General features: G+C 43.0%; 2 protein-coding genes and 1 long non-coding RNA gene across 6 annotated transcripts in view; 2 read left to right on the plus strand and 1 right to left on the minus strand.

Annotated features, from left to right (window-relative positions):
* Positions 1-1,277: 1,277 nt before the first annotated feature.
* On the minus strand, positions 1,278-7,658 carry ube2c (ubiquitin-conjugating enzyme E2C). 4 transcript variants are annotated; one of them, XM_044348518.1, is made up of 7 exons: positions 7,552-7,658; positions 5,425-5,541; positions 4,453-4,480; positions 4,163-4,249; positions 3,841-4,045; positions 1,683-1,742; positions 1,278-1,412 (listed from the first exon to the last, which is right to left on the minus strand). In XM_044348518.1, the coding sequence occupies exons 2-7, from the start codon at positions 5,529-5,531 to the stop codon at positions 1,375-1,377; spliced, it is 525 nt and encodes a 174-aa protein (XP_044204453.1). In that variant the 5' UTR covers positions 5,532-5,541; positions 7,552-7,658; the 3' UTR covers positions 1,278-1,374. The 4 variants fall into 4 exon arrangements, with proteins under 4 accessions (XP_044204453.1, XP_044204454.1, XP_044204455.1 ...); XM_044348519.1 differs by having other exon boundaries at positions 7,539-7,643; XM_044348520.1 differs by having other exon boundaries at positions 5,425-5,538; positions 7,552-7,637.
* A 761-nt stretch (positions 7,659-8,419) lies between these two features.
* Positions 8,420-11,882, plus strand: LOC122980473. The gene is made up of 2 exons (XR_006403046.1): positions 8,420-9,306; positions 10,785-11,882. It is a non-coding gene; the product is annotated as an uncharacterized LOC122980473 (long non-coding RNA).
* A 4,587-nt stretch (positions 11,883-16,469) lies between these two features.
* polr2j (RNA polymerase II subunit J) overlaps positions 16,470-16,627 on the plus strand; it is a 1,635-nt gene continuing 1,477 nt past the window's right edge. The window contains exon 1 of the mRNA XM_044348522.1: positions 16,470-16,627. This exon is cut by the window's right edge and continues 122 nt beyond it. Within this exon, the coding sequence (XP_044204457.1) occupies positions 16,607-16,627 (21 nt within the window). The 5' untranslated portion in view covers positions 16,470-16,606.

The raw sequence follows: 16,627 nt of genomic DNA on the forward strand, positions 1-16,627 counted from the left end.
TTCAGCTAAACCATCAACCTGTCTCTTAGATCCCATCCCAACTAGGCTGCTTAAGGAAGCCTTACCCTTAGTGAGCACTTCTTTACTAGATATGATCAATCTGTCTTTAGTAACAGGCTATGTACCACAGTCCTTTAAAGTAGCTGTAATTAAACCTCTTCTTAAGAAGCCTACTCTTGATTCAGGTGTTTTAGCCAATTATAGACCTATATCTAACCTTCCATTTCTCTCTAAGATCCTTGAGAAAGCAGTCTCTAATCAGTTATGTGACTTTCTACATAACAATAGTTTATTTGAGGATTTTCAGTCAGGATTTAGAGGCATCATAGCACAGAGACAGCACTGGTGAAAGTCACTAATGACCTCCTAACTGCATCAGTTTGTACATGTGAATGATGAATCCTCCATGAAGGCAAAAGTTAGACACGGAGTTCCACAAGGTTCTGTACTTGGACCAATTCTATTCACCTTATATATGCTTCCTTTAGGTAATATTATTAGGAAACACTCCATAAATGTTCATTGTTATGCAGATGATACCCAATTATATTTATCAATGAAGCCAGATGAACCCAATCAGTTAAACAAACTCCAAACATGCCTTAACGACATAAAGACCTGGATGACCTGCAATTTTCTGCTACTAAACTCAGATAAAACTGAAGTTATTGTGTTTGGCCCTAAACACCTTAGAAACACATTATCTAATGATAAAGCTGCTCTGGATGGCATTACCCTGGCCTCCAGCACCACCGTAAGGAATCTGGGAGTTATCTTTGATCAGGATATGTCCTTTAACTCCCACATAAATCAAATCTCAAGGACTGCCTTTTTTCACTTACGTAATATCACAAAAATCACATCCTGTCCCTAAAAGATGCAGAAAAACTAGTTCACGCATTTGTTACTTCTAGGCTGGATTATTGCAATTCCTTATTATCAGGCTGCTCTAACAAGTCTCTAAAGACTCTCCAGCTGGTCCAGAATGCAGCTGCACGTGTTCTGACTAAAACTAGAAAAAAGAGATTTTAGCTTCGCTGCATTGGCTTCCTGTTTGTATGTATGTAATATTATATTTATATTTATATATACACATATACAACAGGAGATAAATTTATAGGGAAAAAAGTTTCAAGTTGTGTCACTGACAGTAATTTAATATTAAAGTAATTAATTACAGTTTCAAGCACTTTTCAAACCTTGAAATCGTCACATTATAATGAAGGCGTTTAACGACCGTGTGAATGTTTGTTGCTGCAGAAGAAGTCAGTCAGCGATGATGTTGGATTAAGAAATTTATTAACACAGCGAGGTAACAAACATAAAAATATTATACAAACACAGAAGACAAACAGAATAAAAAGACGAGCAGCTTCACTTCTGGAACGTCGAGTGTAGATGAGCTCTGAAGGCTGAAAGACATCAAACATGTTCAGATATATTTAATCAACAGATTTGATCCTGTGATCAATAACGATGCTGCAGTCAGATCTATCAGAGCTGATAGAAACCAGTTTATCCAACCATCAACTTCACAAAGTTAAACTGAAATCATTCATTTGAAGAATCGACTGAAACTTTTCAGCTTGTTGATACGAACACACGTGTGGATCTGAACATACGTGACATAATGCTGGAACATCATCATCATCATCATCATCATCATCATCATCACGTCTCACCTTCCTGATCGGCCCACAGCTCCGCAGCCGTCGTGTTCAGAGGACTCTCGTTGTTCGGCTCTGAGGAAACAAACACATCAGTCACAACGTGAACACGCGTGTTCTTTGTGTCACGCCAACGTCACAGCCTGCAACACCAGGGACCAGGAACCAGGGACCAGGGACCAGGGACCAGGGACCAGGGACCGGGAACTGGGAACCGGGAACCAGGGACCGGTTCCAACCTTCAGATTCATTGATCGTCTGAGTCCTGATCACAGACGATCAATAAATCCTCCAGCAGAGACGATCATAATGAAGGACGCGGCTGCTTTGAGTGACGGGTCCGCTGGCCGGACTCAGTCACTGCCAAGATGGCGACGCCCGGAGGCGCTCACTGAGACTAAAATATGGACGTTATCACGGTGACGTCACCCGCTGGTTTCTGAAGCTCACCAGTAGAGACCAGTAAATCCCAGACTGGTCCTTTAAAGCCAAATCAAGACAACAAGCTACTCTTCCTCACTACCGTCACAGCCTGCTACTCTTCCTCACTACCGTCACACCCTGCTACTCTTCCTCACTACCGTCACAGCCTGCTACTCTTCCTCACTACCGTCACAGCCTGCTACTCTTCCTCACTAGTCTTCTTCACTCTGTAAATGTAAACAGTTTTTCTTTTAAGAGTCTGCAGAGCGTGATGAAGCACATCGTTATCTTGTATGCTGTTAATTACAGTAATAATGACTAAACGACATCAGCAGTCTAGCTAACGTTAATATAACGTTAATATAACGTTACTGTAACCTTAATATAACGTTATATTAACGTTATATTAAGGTTACAGTAACGTTATATTAAAGTTATATTAAAGTTACAGTAACGTTATATTAACATTATATTAAGGTTAATATAACGTTATATTAACATTATATTAAGGTTAATATAACGTTAATATAACGTTATATTAAAGTTATATTAAAGTTATATTAAAGTTACAGTAACGTTATATTAAAGTTATATTAAGGTTACAGTAACGTTATATTAAGGTTACAGTAACGTTATATTAAGGTTAATATAACGTTAATATAACGTTATATTAAGGTTACAGTAACATTATATTAAGGTAAAGCAGCAGATGAACTGGACGGTTGAAGCCGTCTGAGGAGGTTTTTTCTGGCTTCGCAGGTCATGTGACTGTTTGAAGCTTCATGTTCACGTTGTTTATGATCCTCTGAACGCGGCTGCAGCTCAGACGCTTCAGTCTGAACCAACAGCTGTGAAGTGACGGAGACGTAAACTCTGTTCTTCAGTTTGACGGAAGGCTAAACAGCGTTTAAGTGCGTTAAGCCTCCATGACGGCGTCTACGACTGTCCTGAAAAAATACCTTGTTTGGGCTTCAAAGCTTCGCCAGCGATTATTTAAATTGACCTGTTTTTTATATTTACACACACACCTATTTCAATACCATGGCAACGAACGAAGCTTTGAGGCCTTCATTACAGCCCTAACGACAACACGCCGTATCAGACGTGAGCCTGCTGCAGTCCGGCTACAAGTTACATGTTTATGGAAACACTGCAGCAGTTACAACAACAACATCATCATCATCATCATCATCATCATCATCATCATCATCATCATTCATGTTTAATATTCACTCTCTACCAGCTCCTGAGGGAAATATCTGCTGTTTATCAGCTAAATGCTCCACTATGTTCACCAGCTAGTCTACAGATAAGTGTGAGCAGCTAGTGAACAGATAAGTGTGAGCAGCTAGTGAACAGATAAGTGTGAGCAGCTAGTGAACAGATAAGTGTGAGCAGCTAGTGAACAGATAAGTGTGAGCAGCTAGTGAACAGATAAGTGTGAGCAGCTAGTGAACAGATAAGTGTGAGCAGCTAGTGAACAGATAAGTGTGAGCAGCTAGTGAACAGATAAGTGTGAGCAGCTAGTGAACAGATAAGTGTGAGCAGCTAGTGAACAGATAAGTGTGAGCAGGTCGTGTTCAGCAGCTTTTTCTCTGGAAACGCTGCTATGAGACGCTGAGAGTGAAGCAGAACAGTGAAGTTGCAGATAAACAACGAGCTGAAACTATAAAGCTGCAGAGTCTCTGATGATTCATCACTACAAACACACACACACGTATGACGTTAGTAAACTGGTTGGACTGGTTACCTCCCAGCAGGCTCTGGATGGACAGCAGGATGGAGCGGACGTCGTAGAGCGCCGACCATTTGTCCTTCAGGATGTCCAGACAGATGAATCCCTGCTCGTCCACGTTGGGATGAAAACACGGAGACACGAACTTCACACGAGGAGCCTGATAGGGATAACCGGCCGGGAACTCCAGAGACAGCCGGTACCTGAGCCCCTCGTACACCTGAGACACACACAGACAGACAGGTGAGACAGGTGAGAGAGAGACAGGTGAGAGAGAGACTATATGCTGATCAGCTGTGATGGGACAGTATTGATCAGTGATTGGTGGATGACGTACCGTCCCCTGAGCTCCATCGATGGTTCCGATCCATTTAAAGAGATTATCTGATTCTGGAAACGCTGAGATCCCCTTATCACCTGACATCTGCATCAGCACACACACACACACACACACACACACACACACACACACACACACACACACACACACACACAGGTCACATGACATCAGCACACACTGCTGATTGATTATCTGCTGTTACAGTTTAATGATCAACGTGTTGAACCAACAAACACCTGTGAGGAGCTTCAGGTGACTTTACTGATGAAGAGCAAGACGAAACTCACCATCAGGGTCATCAGCTCCTGCTGCAGCCTGCGCACACACACACGCACACACACACACACACACACACACACACACACACACAGACACACACAGACAGACAGACACACACAGAGACACACACACACAGACACACACACACCATGTTTATGGTTGGAGCAGATGGATGAAATCAGGCAGGTGAGACTGCTGCATCACAGGTCCTTCACTGAACTGGTCTAGTCCTTCACTAAACTGGTCTAGTCCTTCACTAAACTGGTCTAGTCCTTCACTAAACTGGTCTAGTCCTTCACTAAACTGGTCTAGTCCTTCACTAAACTGGTCTAGTCCTTCACTAAACTGGTCTAGTCCTTCACTAAACTGGTCTAGTCCTTCACTAAACTGGTCTAGTCCTTCACTGAACAGGTCTAGTCCTTCACTAAACAGGTCTAGTCCTTCACTAAACTGGTCTAGTCCTTCACTGAACAGGTCTAGTCCTTCACTAAACTGGTCTAGTCCTTCACTAAACTGGTCTAGTCCTTCACTAAACTGGTCTAGTCCTTCACTAAACTGGTCTAGTCCTTCACTAAACTGGTCTAGTCCTTCACTAAACTGGTCTAGTCCTTCACTGAACAGGTCTAGTCCTTCACTAAACTGGTCTAGTCCTTCACTAAACTGGTCTAGTCCTTCACTAAACTGGTCTAGTCCTTCACTAAACTGGTCTAGTCCTTCACTAAACTGGTCTAGTCCTTCACTAAACTGGTCTAGTCCTTCACTAAACTGGTCTAGTCCTTCACTAAACTGGTCTAGTCCTTCACTAAACTGGTCTAGTCCTTCACTAAACTGGTCTAGTCCTTCACTGAACTGGTCTAGTCCTTCACTGAACAGGTCTAGTCCTTCACTAAACTGGTCTAGTCCTTCACTAAACTGGTCTAGTCTTTCACTGAACAGGTCTAGTCCTCAGACAACGTTGATCTATCTGGTGTTGGTCTCACCGTTTGGAGACGGAGCCTCGGGCTGCGCTGCCGCCGCTCTCGCTGCCTTTCAGAGCTGCTGTGGAGGAAGCTGCTGCTGCTGCAGGGTCCATGTTCTGAGAGGCCATGATGTTCCTGCTGCAGAGGACGAGAGACACAGAGACACAGAGAGAAGCTGTATAAACAGATGGGCCCAGATAGAGGAGACAAACTCATCCTGATCTGATGAATGACGTATCAATACGACCAAAATCAATACCAGCTCCTACCAGAGATGCTGTAAACAAGGCCATTGATGATAAATATATTTCATAAGGCAGCTATTAAAGCTGAGTTTATAAACAGAAGCCTGTTAAAAAGCAATATGCTGACATATAGTTTGATCAAGAATGCAAGAAAAGACCTGAGAACCACAAACATGAGGACCAGTGATATGAGAAGGAGCACTGGAGGAGATGCTGCACTTCTGTAAAAACACTGACGCACCATCACGGGGACCGAGTTATTTACTGTTAATGCCAGATGAGCATCGCTGCTCGCTGGAGCTTTCCCCGCTCGGGACGGCACAACGAGATCTGCCGCGACGCAGAGGCTGAGGAAGAGCAGCATCACGCACCAACTTCCTCTTTTCTAAGTTTTAACAGCAGGAACAAAAACTGGATTCATCAGAAACCTTCTGGAACCAGCTGACAGGCTGATTATATATTCTGCCATCATGTTGACTTTATGTAAACAAACACGCAAAACGGGCAAAATCGAGGTCAGCAAAAATGCTCGAGGTCACGTCCATATGTTGTACGATATATCGATACATGGACACGATAACGTCAATAATTACGTTATTGTACGATAAGTCAATGACAATTATCGTGACAGGCCTGGTGATATCTGTCCAGTAAAAACATGAAGCTTCACTTTACATTCAGACAAACTGATGTTGCAGCTGCAACAGTTAGATTTCATCTGTGAGACCAACATTTATCTTCCAGAAGGAATTAAATCATATCGAGACGCTGCGGAGACGTTAGAGCCGGCGGTGGATCAGCTGCAGATCAGTTCATGGATCATGTTCTCCCGGGATGACCACATGTTGACCGGCCGATCATCTCAGGAGTCGGGCTGCTAGCAGCTGAGATGAGCGGCTGGTCCAAACATCTCCCAACACATCCCAGCAGGTTTACAGACTGGACTTACTGGGATAAACTGAACAGATGTGTTACTTTCTCTCCTGAAAACATTACAACTTAATTAAGTGACAAAGTAACAGTCCTACAGTGAAAATCACAACAGCTTCATCTCAGCCATGATGCCGTTGCCCTGGGATATCTTCGCTGGACTGCAAGGCACACTGGGTAATGTAGGAGCAGCAAGGGCCCTCCTCTCCAAGACAAAACACTGACAGAAAGCTGAAACTGAAAACCAATGACACTAAAAAAAAACCTCTCATAGAAAGACATGAGAAAAAAATCTGAAGATTGACACTGAAAAACACATCTACAAAAAAATATCTAAATAAAATAACGAGATTGTAATTTTTTAATGGCCTTGTTCTATTTTTCAGTGGCAACACAACTTTTTCAATACAATTAATACGAAGTATTTCAATGCCAAAGTTTCCTTTTTCTGGCCTGATAATAAAGCCTTTACTTTGGACTACATTTAACGGAGAGACAGAGTCTGACTGTTGGTGTTTTTCACTACGAGCTATCGGCTGAACGCCTCCAGTTAACACGGTCACTCTTTACACCGCAGCACCGGGCCGCAGCGGGACAACGTCACCGCCACAGAGCTCACGCACAGCGGATAAACTCCGCAGATTGTCCGGTGAGTTCAACAGCCACGGTCCGTCCTGCCGTTTGCTAACTGCAGCTAACTGTTAGCGGTAGCACTGAAGAATATTTACCGGTAAAACTGAGAGCTGCAGTCCGGTGTAACGGGTAAAATAGTCCGGTTATCCGGTAAAGTCGGTTAGTTAACAGTAACTTTAGCTTGTTTCTGTTTTAGCTTCGTGCTAACGGTTGTAGCGTTGTTAGCGTTAGCTGAGGCGGCTAAGTGAGAATTAGCTGTGATGTTAACATGTTTTTCATTTAACCCGCAGACAGAAAACAACTAACAGCTGAAGCTGATGAACGTACCTGCGGGACTCACCGTGTGTTTGTCTCTGAGCGATCCGAACGGAGCTGCTGTCTGCCGGATTCAAACTGAACACGCGCCCGCCCCCGGTTTAAACCGGCTCTTGCTCACTCACGCAGCCAATCAGCGCCCGACTTTCAAAAACAAACCAAACCCCGCTGACCAATGAGAAGGGCGCACACGTAGATAACGATGAGATTGGACAGGAGGAACTTCCGGTAAACATACCGAACGTTGACGTCACAGTTGAAACAAACGATTCAAAAAGTTGATTTCAGAGGAACCCACAGTATCGATCACTCTGATCGATCAGTATATTTAACAGTATATCGATCACTATATCGATCAGTATATTGATCAGTATATTTATCAGTTTATCGATCACTATATTGATCAGTATATTTATCAGTATATTGATCAGTATATTTATCAGTTTATCGATGAGTATATCGATCAGTATATTTATCAGTATATTGATCAGTATATTTATCAGTTTATCGATCAGTATATTGATCAGTATATTGATCAGTATATCGATCAGTGTATTGATCAGTATATCGATCAGCATATTGATCAGTATATTTATCACTATATCGATCCGTATATCGATCAGTATATTGATCAGTATATCTATCAGTATATTGATCAGTATATTGATCAGTATATTTATCACTATATCGATCAGTATATTGATCAGTATATTGATCAGTATATTGATCAGTATATTTATCACTATATCGATCAGTATATTGATCAGTATATCTATCAGTATATCGATCAGTATATTGATCAGTATATTGATCAGTATATTTATCACTATATCGATCAGTATATTGATCAGTATATTGATCAGTATATCGATCAGTATATTGATCAGTATATTTATCACTATATCGATCAGCATATTGATCAGTATCAATATTCCTGCATGTTAATGTGACTTGTGACTTTGAGTTTTGTGAAAACTTTTTTTCTGTTGATAAAACATCAGACAGACTTTCAGAGCCGAGCTCTCGTAGCCTCGTTAGTGTTTCAGATGCTTTATCTTGAATAATAAGGACATTTTATACAAAAATAAATCGCTGCAGATAATCAATAATCCCTCCACTGTAGCTCAACCAGGAAATGCTGTCAGTTAACATTAATTGATATTAGATCCTGTCAGCGCGTCTGGAGATTTGAATAATCAATGATGTTCAGCTGCTTCCTGCTTCTTCTCTCTGTCCAGTGTTTATCAGTAGAAGCATCGTTGGCACTAAAACGACGGCAACGTTGGAAGATTTCTGCTTGAGTTCATTAAATACTTGCAGGGATCATCTGCATTAAGAGAGACGCACCAGACACAGCAGCAACCAAACTGTTACAATCCTCACACGAAGAACAGCAACAAAATAATGTTTTATGTGTATTTATTCATCCTGTTATCAAACCAGTTGAACAGATGTTTGGACGGAGGAACACGGACCCACAGACTGGATCAACCAGAACACAGTCCGGATCAACCAGAACACAGCCCGGATCAACCAGAACACAGCCCGGATCAACCAGAACACAGTCCGGATCAACCAGAACACAGTCTGGATCAACCAGAACACGGCCCGGATCAACCAGAACGCAGTCTAGATCAACCAGAACACAGCCCGGATCAACCAGAACACAGTCCGGATCAACCAGAACACAGCCTGGATCAACCAGAACACAGTCTGGATCAACCAGAATACAGTCTGGATCAACCAGAACCACTAAAGCACAAACATTCAACATTTCAAGGTGTTTGGGTTTGTATGTGATGGTTGTTAAGCTGTTATATGTGTTAAAGGCTAATGACAGATTATAATCTGCATATTAACCAGAACACAGACGTCTGTCTTTCAGGAAAAAGATATGAGACGTTTTTAGTCAGATGATGTTTTTAATTCAACATGTTTGAAGCTTAATGATGATGTGTACCGTAGTAGACTGTAGGCCTAACATGTGATGTCTATCTTGCATATATTTAACATTTATTTTCATATAATAATTGTGATTCAGGAGGGTGAGCGTGAGCAAACATTCTCGATGTGATGAGTTCGTTACAGTCTTGTGGCTCGTAGCCTATTTTCCTTTTTAAAATTCAATTCTGACCTTTGTAATGAAGCAAAATTATTATTATTATTAAGTTATTATGGAATATAATGGAAAACCACAGAATATCGTTGGTAAGGAGCACCAGTAATACTGTGGGAGTATTCTACTCTATGTAAGAAATGTTTAAAGAAAAGGTTAACCTGGAATATTTCAGGTGAAGGTTGTTATGACCACAACAAACTTCAGTATCAGTATCACTATGTTTATGTGTGACTAATGTGAGTTGCATGTTAGTGTCAGTGTAAGACAAAACCAACAAGGCTCGGTCAGTGGACTGGGATCTGGACACTGGCCAACTGTTCCCAGTTAGTATTCAATACCTCCACGCCACCCATCCACCCAGTTAGATTAATGTCTGACTCAAGCAGGAAACTCAGGAAGTGCCTTAAACCTGCATTCTCTCTAATGGCCATCAGGGGGCGACTGTATGGAAGTCTATGAGAAAACAACTCTACTGCTCACTGGATTTATTACCTCAGTAAACACTTTCCTAACGAGTTTATGGTCTCAATCACTAGTTTCAAGTCTTCTTCAATACAGCATGATGTTCATTTTGGAATTATGTTCCCATTTCGAGTAAAATAGGCGATAAAGCAGCGAATGCTTTAGGGCGTGGCTACTTTGTGATTGACAAGTTGCGACCACAACGACAGTGTTGATTACGTAACGTAAACATTGCGTAACCCCAGATTCACAGAGTACGGGTGTATCGTCGTTATTTCAGTGTGTGTTCAGTTCATGACAGTTAATTGAAACATTTTAGTCGCCTAAAAAAAGTTTCATTCAGTGTTTGGTTGTGATAAAAGATCCTCTAAGGAGTCGGCTGGTCAGTTTTTCCTTTAAGTTCATTTGTTTTAATTATTTTAAGCCTGTTTTTCGCTTGTGGAAATTAGCATTGGCATTAGTATTATTACAGTTAACCACAGACTGTAAATGCACTGTGCTAACCAAGCTAGCAGCTAGCGCTATGGTCAGCTCCACCCTCTCCTCCAAATATGGTCACTTCTGACTCCAAATATCCAAGATAGCGACAGTCAAATCACTCAATTCAAGGCTTCAAAACGGCAGTTCACAAACCAACGAGTGATGTCACGGTGACTACGTCTGTATTTTTTTTGCAGTCTTGAGCTCGACTTGCTCTGATGTCACACACGTGCAGCCAACGATTAAGTCACAAGATCAAGGCGGCCGCAGTTTTTAAAGCCGCAGCTGCTCTCAACTGACTGCGAGACCCCGGGCATGATGGGAAACGCCTATCAGCCGCTCTGCCAGCAGCCGCTACCAGACGTCCTGTGACTGCTGAACAGCGTCGGAGAAACACTGAATTTTACTGTGAAACTGCTTTATTCAGTGTTTTTACCAGTGTGTGTGTGTGTTTGTGTTTGTGTTCTAGTCTCCAGCCTCATTTCTGCCTGTTTGCTAGTTGTTCTTTGCTGTGTTCCCTGACTAACCTCGTTCTCCATGTTCTCTGTGTTCTCCATGTTCTGCATGTTCTCCATGTTCTCTCAGCTCTGCTCTGGTCTGCAGGGATTCTGTCATTCAGCATCAGATCCAGACTCATCCTGCATCCTTCAGCTCTGCTCTGGTCAAACTTACGGCTTACTGCTCTACTTCTCCTCATTCACTCCTCTTCAGTTTTGCAGTAAATCCCTTTAATGCTCAGCCGGCTCTCTGGTTGTGTTTGCATCTGCGTTCACTAGTCTCACTGCATTTAACAGGACAGATGAATGAGGAACGAGACACACGCTGAAGGCAATAAAAGAATAAGAAATGACAACGATGAGAGGTGTGAAAGTGAGGAAGAAGACTGTGAGAGGGACAGACCTGACAAATGTCTTGTTATTGTAGGAGAATGAGAGCCAGGTCACTGTGACCTGGACCGATGTCGAACGTCAGCACACCAACCAAACAGGAGACATCTGGAATATTGGGAAAGGGGCGAAGTACACACATACTGCAGAGATGCTTACTCACATTTGGTCAAAGTTCAAGATAAGTGAAATTGAAAAATGTCCCACCCTTCTTTAGGATTTGGGAAAGCCAAAGAGTCTGGTACACAGGATGAAACTTCTCCACCCAACACGTACACATACACACACTGTGTATACTGAAGACACACACAGTCTTCAGTATAAAAAGGTCACGTTCTTTAACGTTGGAAGATATCTCTGACTTCATTGTTAGTAGGGCTGCTGTGAATAAAGAGATTCCCCATCTGACACCTGTGTCTCGACCGACTGATTCCTCTTTGATCTACCTCTTTTTGCCACAACATCATGGTGAGAAAGTCAAACATGTTTGTGCCAATAACTGCTGTGGGAAGTAAGAGAGTGAGATACTATATGTGAAGGTCCTTAATGACGGCAACTCGTTGGTGAGAATGAAGAACAACTCGAGAAAGCACTGAAACTAAAAGAGAGAGGAAACCCTAGATGGTAAACAGGCAGGACGGAGCAGGACATGGTGGTGGATGTAAAGGAGGGATCACATGATCACCTGATCACATGATCACAGGAGGAGGTCTGGAGGAACTAAAGAGGGATTTCAAAGGAGGAAAAACAGTGAAGCACAAAGACTGAAAACAACAAATATACAAACTGAAATGGATGAAAGGAATTTGGTCTGTATGAATGATGGTAGAGGAATGAGAGTAAACATTGGCAGTGCATGTTACATTAACGTTTAATCCCTGGGCTGGACTTAGTAACTGGTCCCAGTTAGCACCCAGTCTGAGACCAGTTCCTGGAATCCCAAAGTGGGTCTTTGGAAAAGCAGATTGGGATGAATTCCAGAAGTTGGGTGAGGTAACAAGGACAAAGATTGATATTTCTGGAGATATAGATGAAATAAAGAATCAGCAATTATTATGGCAGCAGATGGATCAATAAAAACAGGAAACTGGTACCGCGGTGGACGGAGGAGCGTCAGGCTGTCAGAAACAGGAATAGAATAAAAGAACCAGTAACACGCAGTATTTGATTCAGTAAGAGAAGCAGCGATGAGAACAGTACAACAAGCTTTCAGATCATTCATTTGAATGGAGGAAGTACATTTTGGATGTAGGTGTTTTGGCCGCAGCGGCGCCGCATCAGACTGCGGCTGGAAAGTTCAGCCAGAGTCAACTTTTGGAGAAATGCACTGGCTGAAGGCTACGGTGGCCAATCACAGCTGAGATCAGACTGATCAGAGCTGTGAACTCTGTCATGAGGGAGGATAAAGACCAGGATGAGCACAAACACCTCCTCCGCCTGATTTGGTCTGAATACGACCTCAGAGGGCAAGTTGGAGAACGTTGTGCATCAAAATAAGAAGAACAACACCTGTGGGAGAAGTATGAGGAATGAGGAAGAGGAGGAAGAATGGAATGGGAAGGAAAAGGCAGGGAAGTGAGAAGAAGAGCAAAGGAGAAGAAAGAACAAGTCAGCATCCAGGTGTGTTAGACAGGAGGGAAGAAACAGATTATATCACTGATGAAACATTGACTTCAGCAGAGATGATGAAAGCAATAAACAGATCAACACCAACCTCCAGGGAAAGATCAGATATGCTGTGGAGGGAAAGTTACTGCATCTTTATAACAGAAGCGGAACAGAGAAGATTAAAGGAAAGAAGCAGCAGTGATTCTGAGACGGAAACCTGGCAAAGAACCATCTAAACCTGCAGTTTACAGGCCAAACATCACAGTTATACAAGATAATGAGAAGGATGATAACAGAGAAGTCGTCATATGAGCCTGAGAAGAGAGGAAAGCTGCTGTCAGACTGGATTTAGGAAAGGAAGGAATATTGTGGACTCCAACATGGAGGGAATGATCGTTAATTAAACTGCAGGACGAATGTTGGTAGGAAAGTTTTTAACTGGATAAAGGATTTTCTGTTTGGAAGAAAAATTCAAGTGTGGATTGGATCAGACTGGTCAAACCAGTACACAGAAATGGAACTCAACAAGGCAGTGTGATAAGCCCGCTACTCTTCATCATTATGATCAATAATACAGGAACAGATACATGGAGCAGTTGATGAGGTGGTGGAGGAGTTATGGTTGGAGCTGTAGGTTCAGTGAAAAGCAGTGAGGAAGGGATGAAGCTAAGGATGTACAGGAAAGATTTAGAAAGGGTTGGAACATTTAAAGATCTGGGAGTTGTTTCTGATTCACAGTTAACACAGACGGATCATATCAGGAGAATAGAAAAAATATGCAAAACAGTAGTTAATGTGATGAGATGTTTGACTGCGTCTATGGTCTTAATAAGATCTGTGTTGGATTACAGCAGAGCAGCAGTACCTGCTCTACAGGTAGAAATGAAAAGCTGTTGGTTGATGCAACTGAAGGATAATTGCCGGGCCGAAATGCAGCACACAGTGATTCTCAGCCTCAAATGAGAGAGAGTTGCAGGAGAGCTGGGAGAGTGAGGTAGGAGGTATCAGGTAGGGGGTATCAGGTAGAAGGTATCAGGTAGGGGGTATCAGGTAGAAGGTATCAGGTAGGGGGTATCAGGTAGGGGGTATCAGGTAGGAGGTATCAGGTAGGGGGTATCAGGTAGGGGGTATCAGGTAGGGGGTATCAGGTAGGGTGTATCAGGTAGGAGGTATCAGGTAGGAGGTATCAGGTAGGGGGTATCAGGTAGGGGGTATCAGGTAGGGTGTATCAGGTAGGAGGTATCAGGTAGGGGGTATCAGGTAGGGGGTATCAGGTAGGGGGTATCAGGTAGGAGGTATCAGGTAGGAGGTATCAGGTAGGGGGTATCAGGTAGGGGGTATCAGGTAGGGTGTATCAGGTAGGAGGTATCAGGTAGGAGGTATCAGGTAGGGGGTATCAGGTAGGGGGTATCAGGTAGGGGGTATCAGGTAGGGTGTATCAGGTAGGAGGTATCAGGTAGGAGGTATCAGGTAGGGGGTATCAGGTAGGGGGTATCAGGTAGGGGGTATCAGGTAGGGTGTATCAGGTAGGAGGTATCAGGTAGGGGGTATCAGGTAGGGGGTATCAGGTAGGGTGTATCAGGTAGGGGGTATCAGGTAGGAGGTATCAGGTAGGAGGTATCAGGTAGGGGGTATCAGGTAGGGGGTATCAGGTAGGGTGTATCAGGTAGGAGGTATCAGGTAGGAGGTATCAGGTAGGGGGTATCAGGTAGGGGGTATCAGGTAGGGGGTATCAGGTAGGGTGTATCAGGTAGGAGGTATCAGGTAGGGGGTATCAGGTAGGGGGTATCAGGTAGGAGGTATCAGGTAGGAGGTATCAGGTAGGGGGTATCAGGTAGGGGGTATCAGGTAGGGGGTATCAGGTAGGGTGTATCAGGTAGGAGGTATCAGGTAGGAGGTATCGGGTAGGGGGTATCGGGTAGGGGGTATCGGGTAGGGGGTATCGGGTAGGGTGTATCGGGTAGGAGGTATCGGGTAGGAGGTATCGGGTAGGGGGTATCGGGTAGGGGGTATCAGGTAGGGGGTATCAGGTAGGGGGTATCAGGTAGGGGGTATCAGGTAGGAGGTATCAGGTAGGAGGTATCGGGTAGGGGGTATCGGGTAGGGGATGATGATGCAGAAGAGTTTGCAGTGTTTTATGTGAGGATAAACCTTCACTAGTTTATCCAGTGGTGGCTCCATGGATGCTGGTCTGGCCTGTAAACTGGTATTTGTTAGACTCACAGTCTCTAAATGCTTCGCTCATACAGACTGAGGACGATCTCCCAGCTTCCATTGTTAAAACTGGGTGGAAACAATTAGAGTTTAAATTAAACCTGCATTGCAGAACCAATCCAGAGTCTTTAGGGCGGCACTTCATACCGGGGCGATGACCTGCAGTTCAGAGGTGGAGAAGAGGTGGAGAGCATCATCTCTGGTCAGGTGCCTAGGTTTGTTGCTGAGCAACTACCGTGTTAGACTTCGGTAGCTGGAGAATCTTCGACTGTCTGGTATTGTGAGACTCGGTATTTGTTGGAGGTAAAAAGGAAAGAGAAAGATAAAACTGATGTGGTGAGTGCATTCAGCCATTATGTAATGAAAAAGTAAAGTGATTTTACAGATTTATACGGATGTTGCTAAGAAACCTGAGACCTGAGTGACAGGATTTGAGGTGGCGGCACCAGCAAGTTAGATGTTTACACAGTGGAGATGTTGGCAGTGTTGGTTGAAAGGTTGCCATCATTCTTTCCAGAACTTTAATAAGAGTTTGGTTTTTATGACGTCTGCAGTTCAGAATAGAAATAGTATTATATCAGAAATCTGTTAATTATCTTAGCAAAGTATTTTATAACAGCAAATCTTTATTTTTTTATAAATGGAATGCATAAATACATAGACCCTGTTTAGCACTCCACAAACCTCGAGCCTTGAAAATTCTTAATATGTGTAATAATAATAATAATAATCGTCTGAACTACTGAAGCTTTTTTCTTTTTCTTCTTTCATTATATAATTTATTTACCCCTTAAACATTAACATATGAAGTCTATTGATGTTTAGTATTGTTCAGTTTTACAATAAATAAAAATAAAACAGATGTTTGTGATTGAAACAAACAGAAAGAATGTCTGAGCCAACAGTCAACAATTGTAAATAATAAAAATCCAATAATCAGAGTAAAATAAGTAAATACTGTAGAATTTACTTTACGGCGTCACTTCCTGTTCAACTGTTCCTGCATTTACTGTTACAGTCATATGAGTCCATGCAGTGTTAGTTCATCTAATAATTCATTATTACAGCAGTGTTTGTTCATGTTGTTCTGTTATTTATGGCTCAGAAGAAGAGACGGAACCTCCCCCTCCCCTCCGTCATGTGACGTCATAGGGCCGATTAAAGGTGCCCCCCCCCCCCTCCCGCTGCTGCTGCCGCCGCGGATCTCTGCTGCTCTCCAGGCGACGCACAGTTCATCTCCAACGAGCCCAGTAACGCGGTTTGGAGCTTTTCCGGTGTGTCTCGCTCGCTGCTCGCGACCAGACTGAAAGATGAACGCGCCTCCCGCCTTC

Source organism: Thunnus albacares, chromosome 4, assembly GCF_914725855.1.
Source record: "Thunnus albacares chromosome 4, fThuAlb1.1, whole genome shotgun sequence".
Lineage (NCBI taxonomy): Eukaryota > Metazoa > Chordata > Actinopteri > Scombriformes > Scombridae > Thunnus > Thunnus albacares.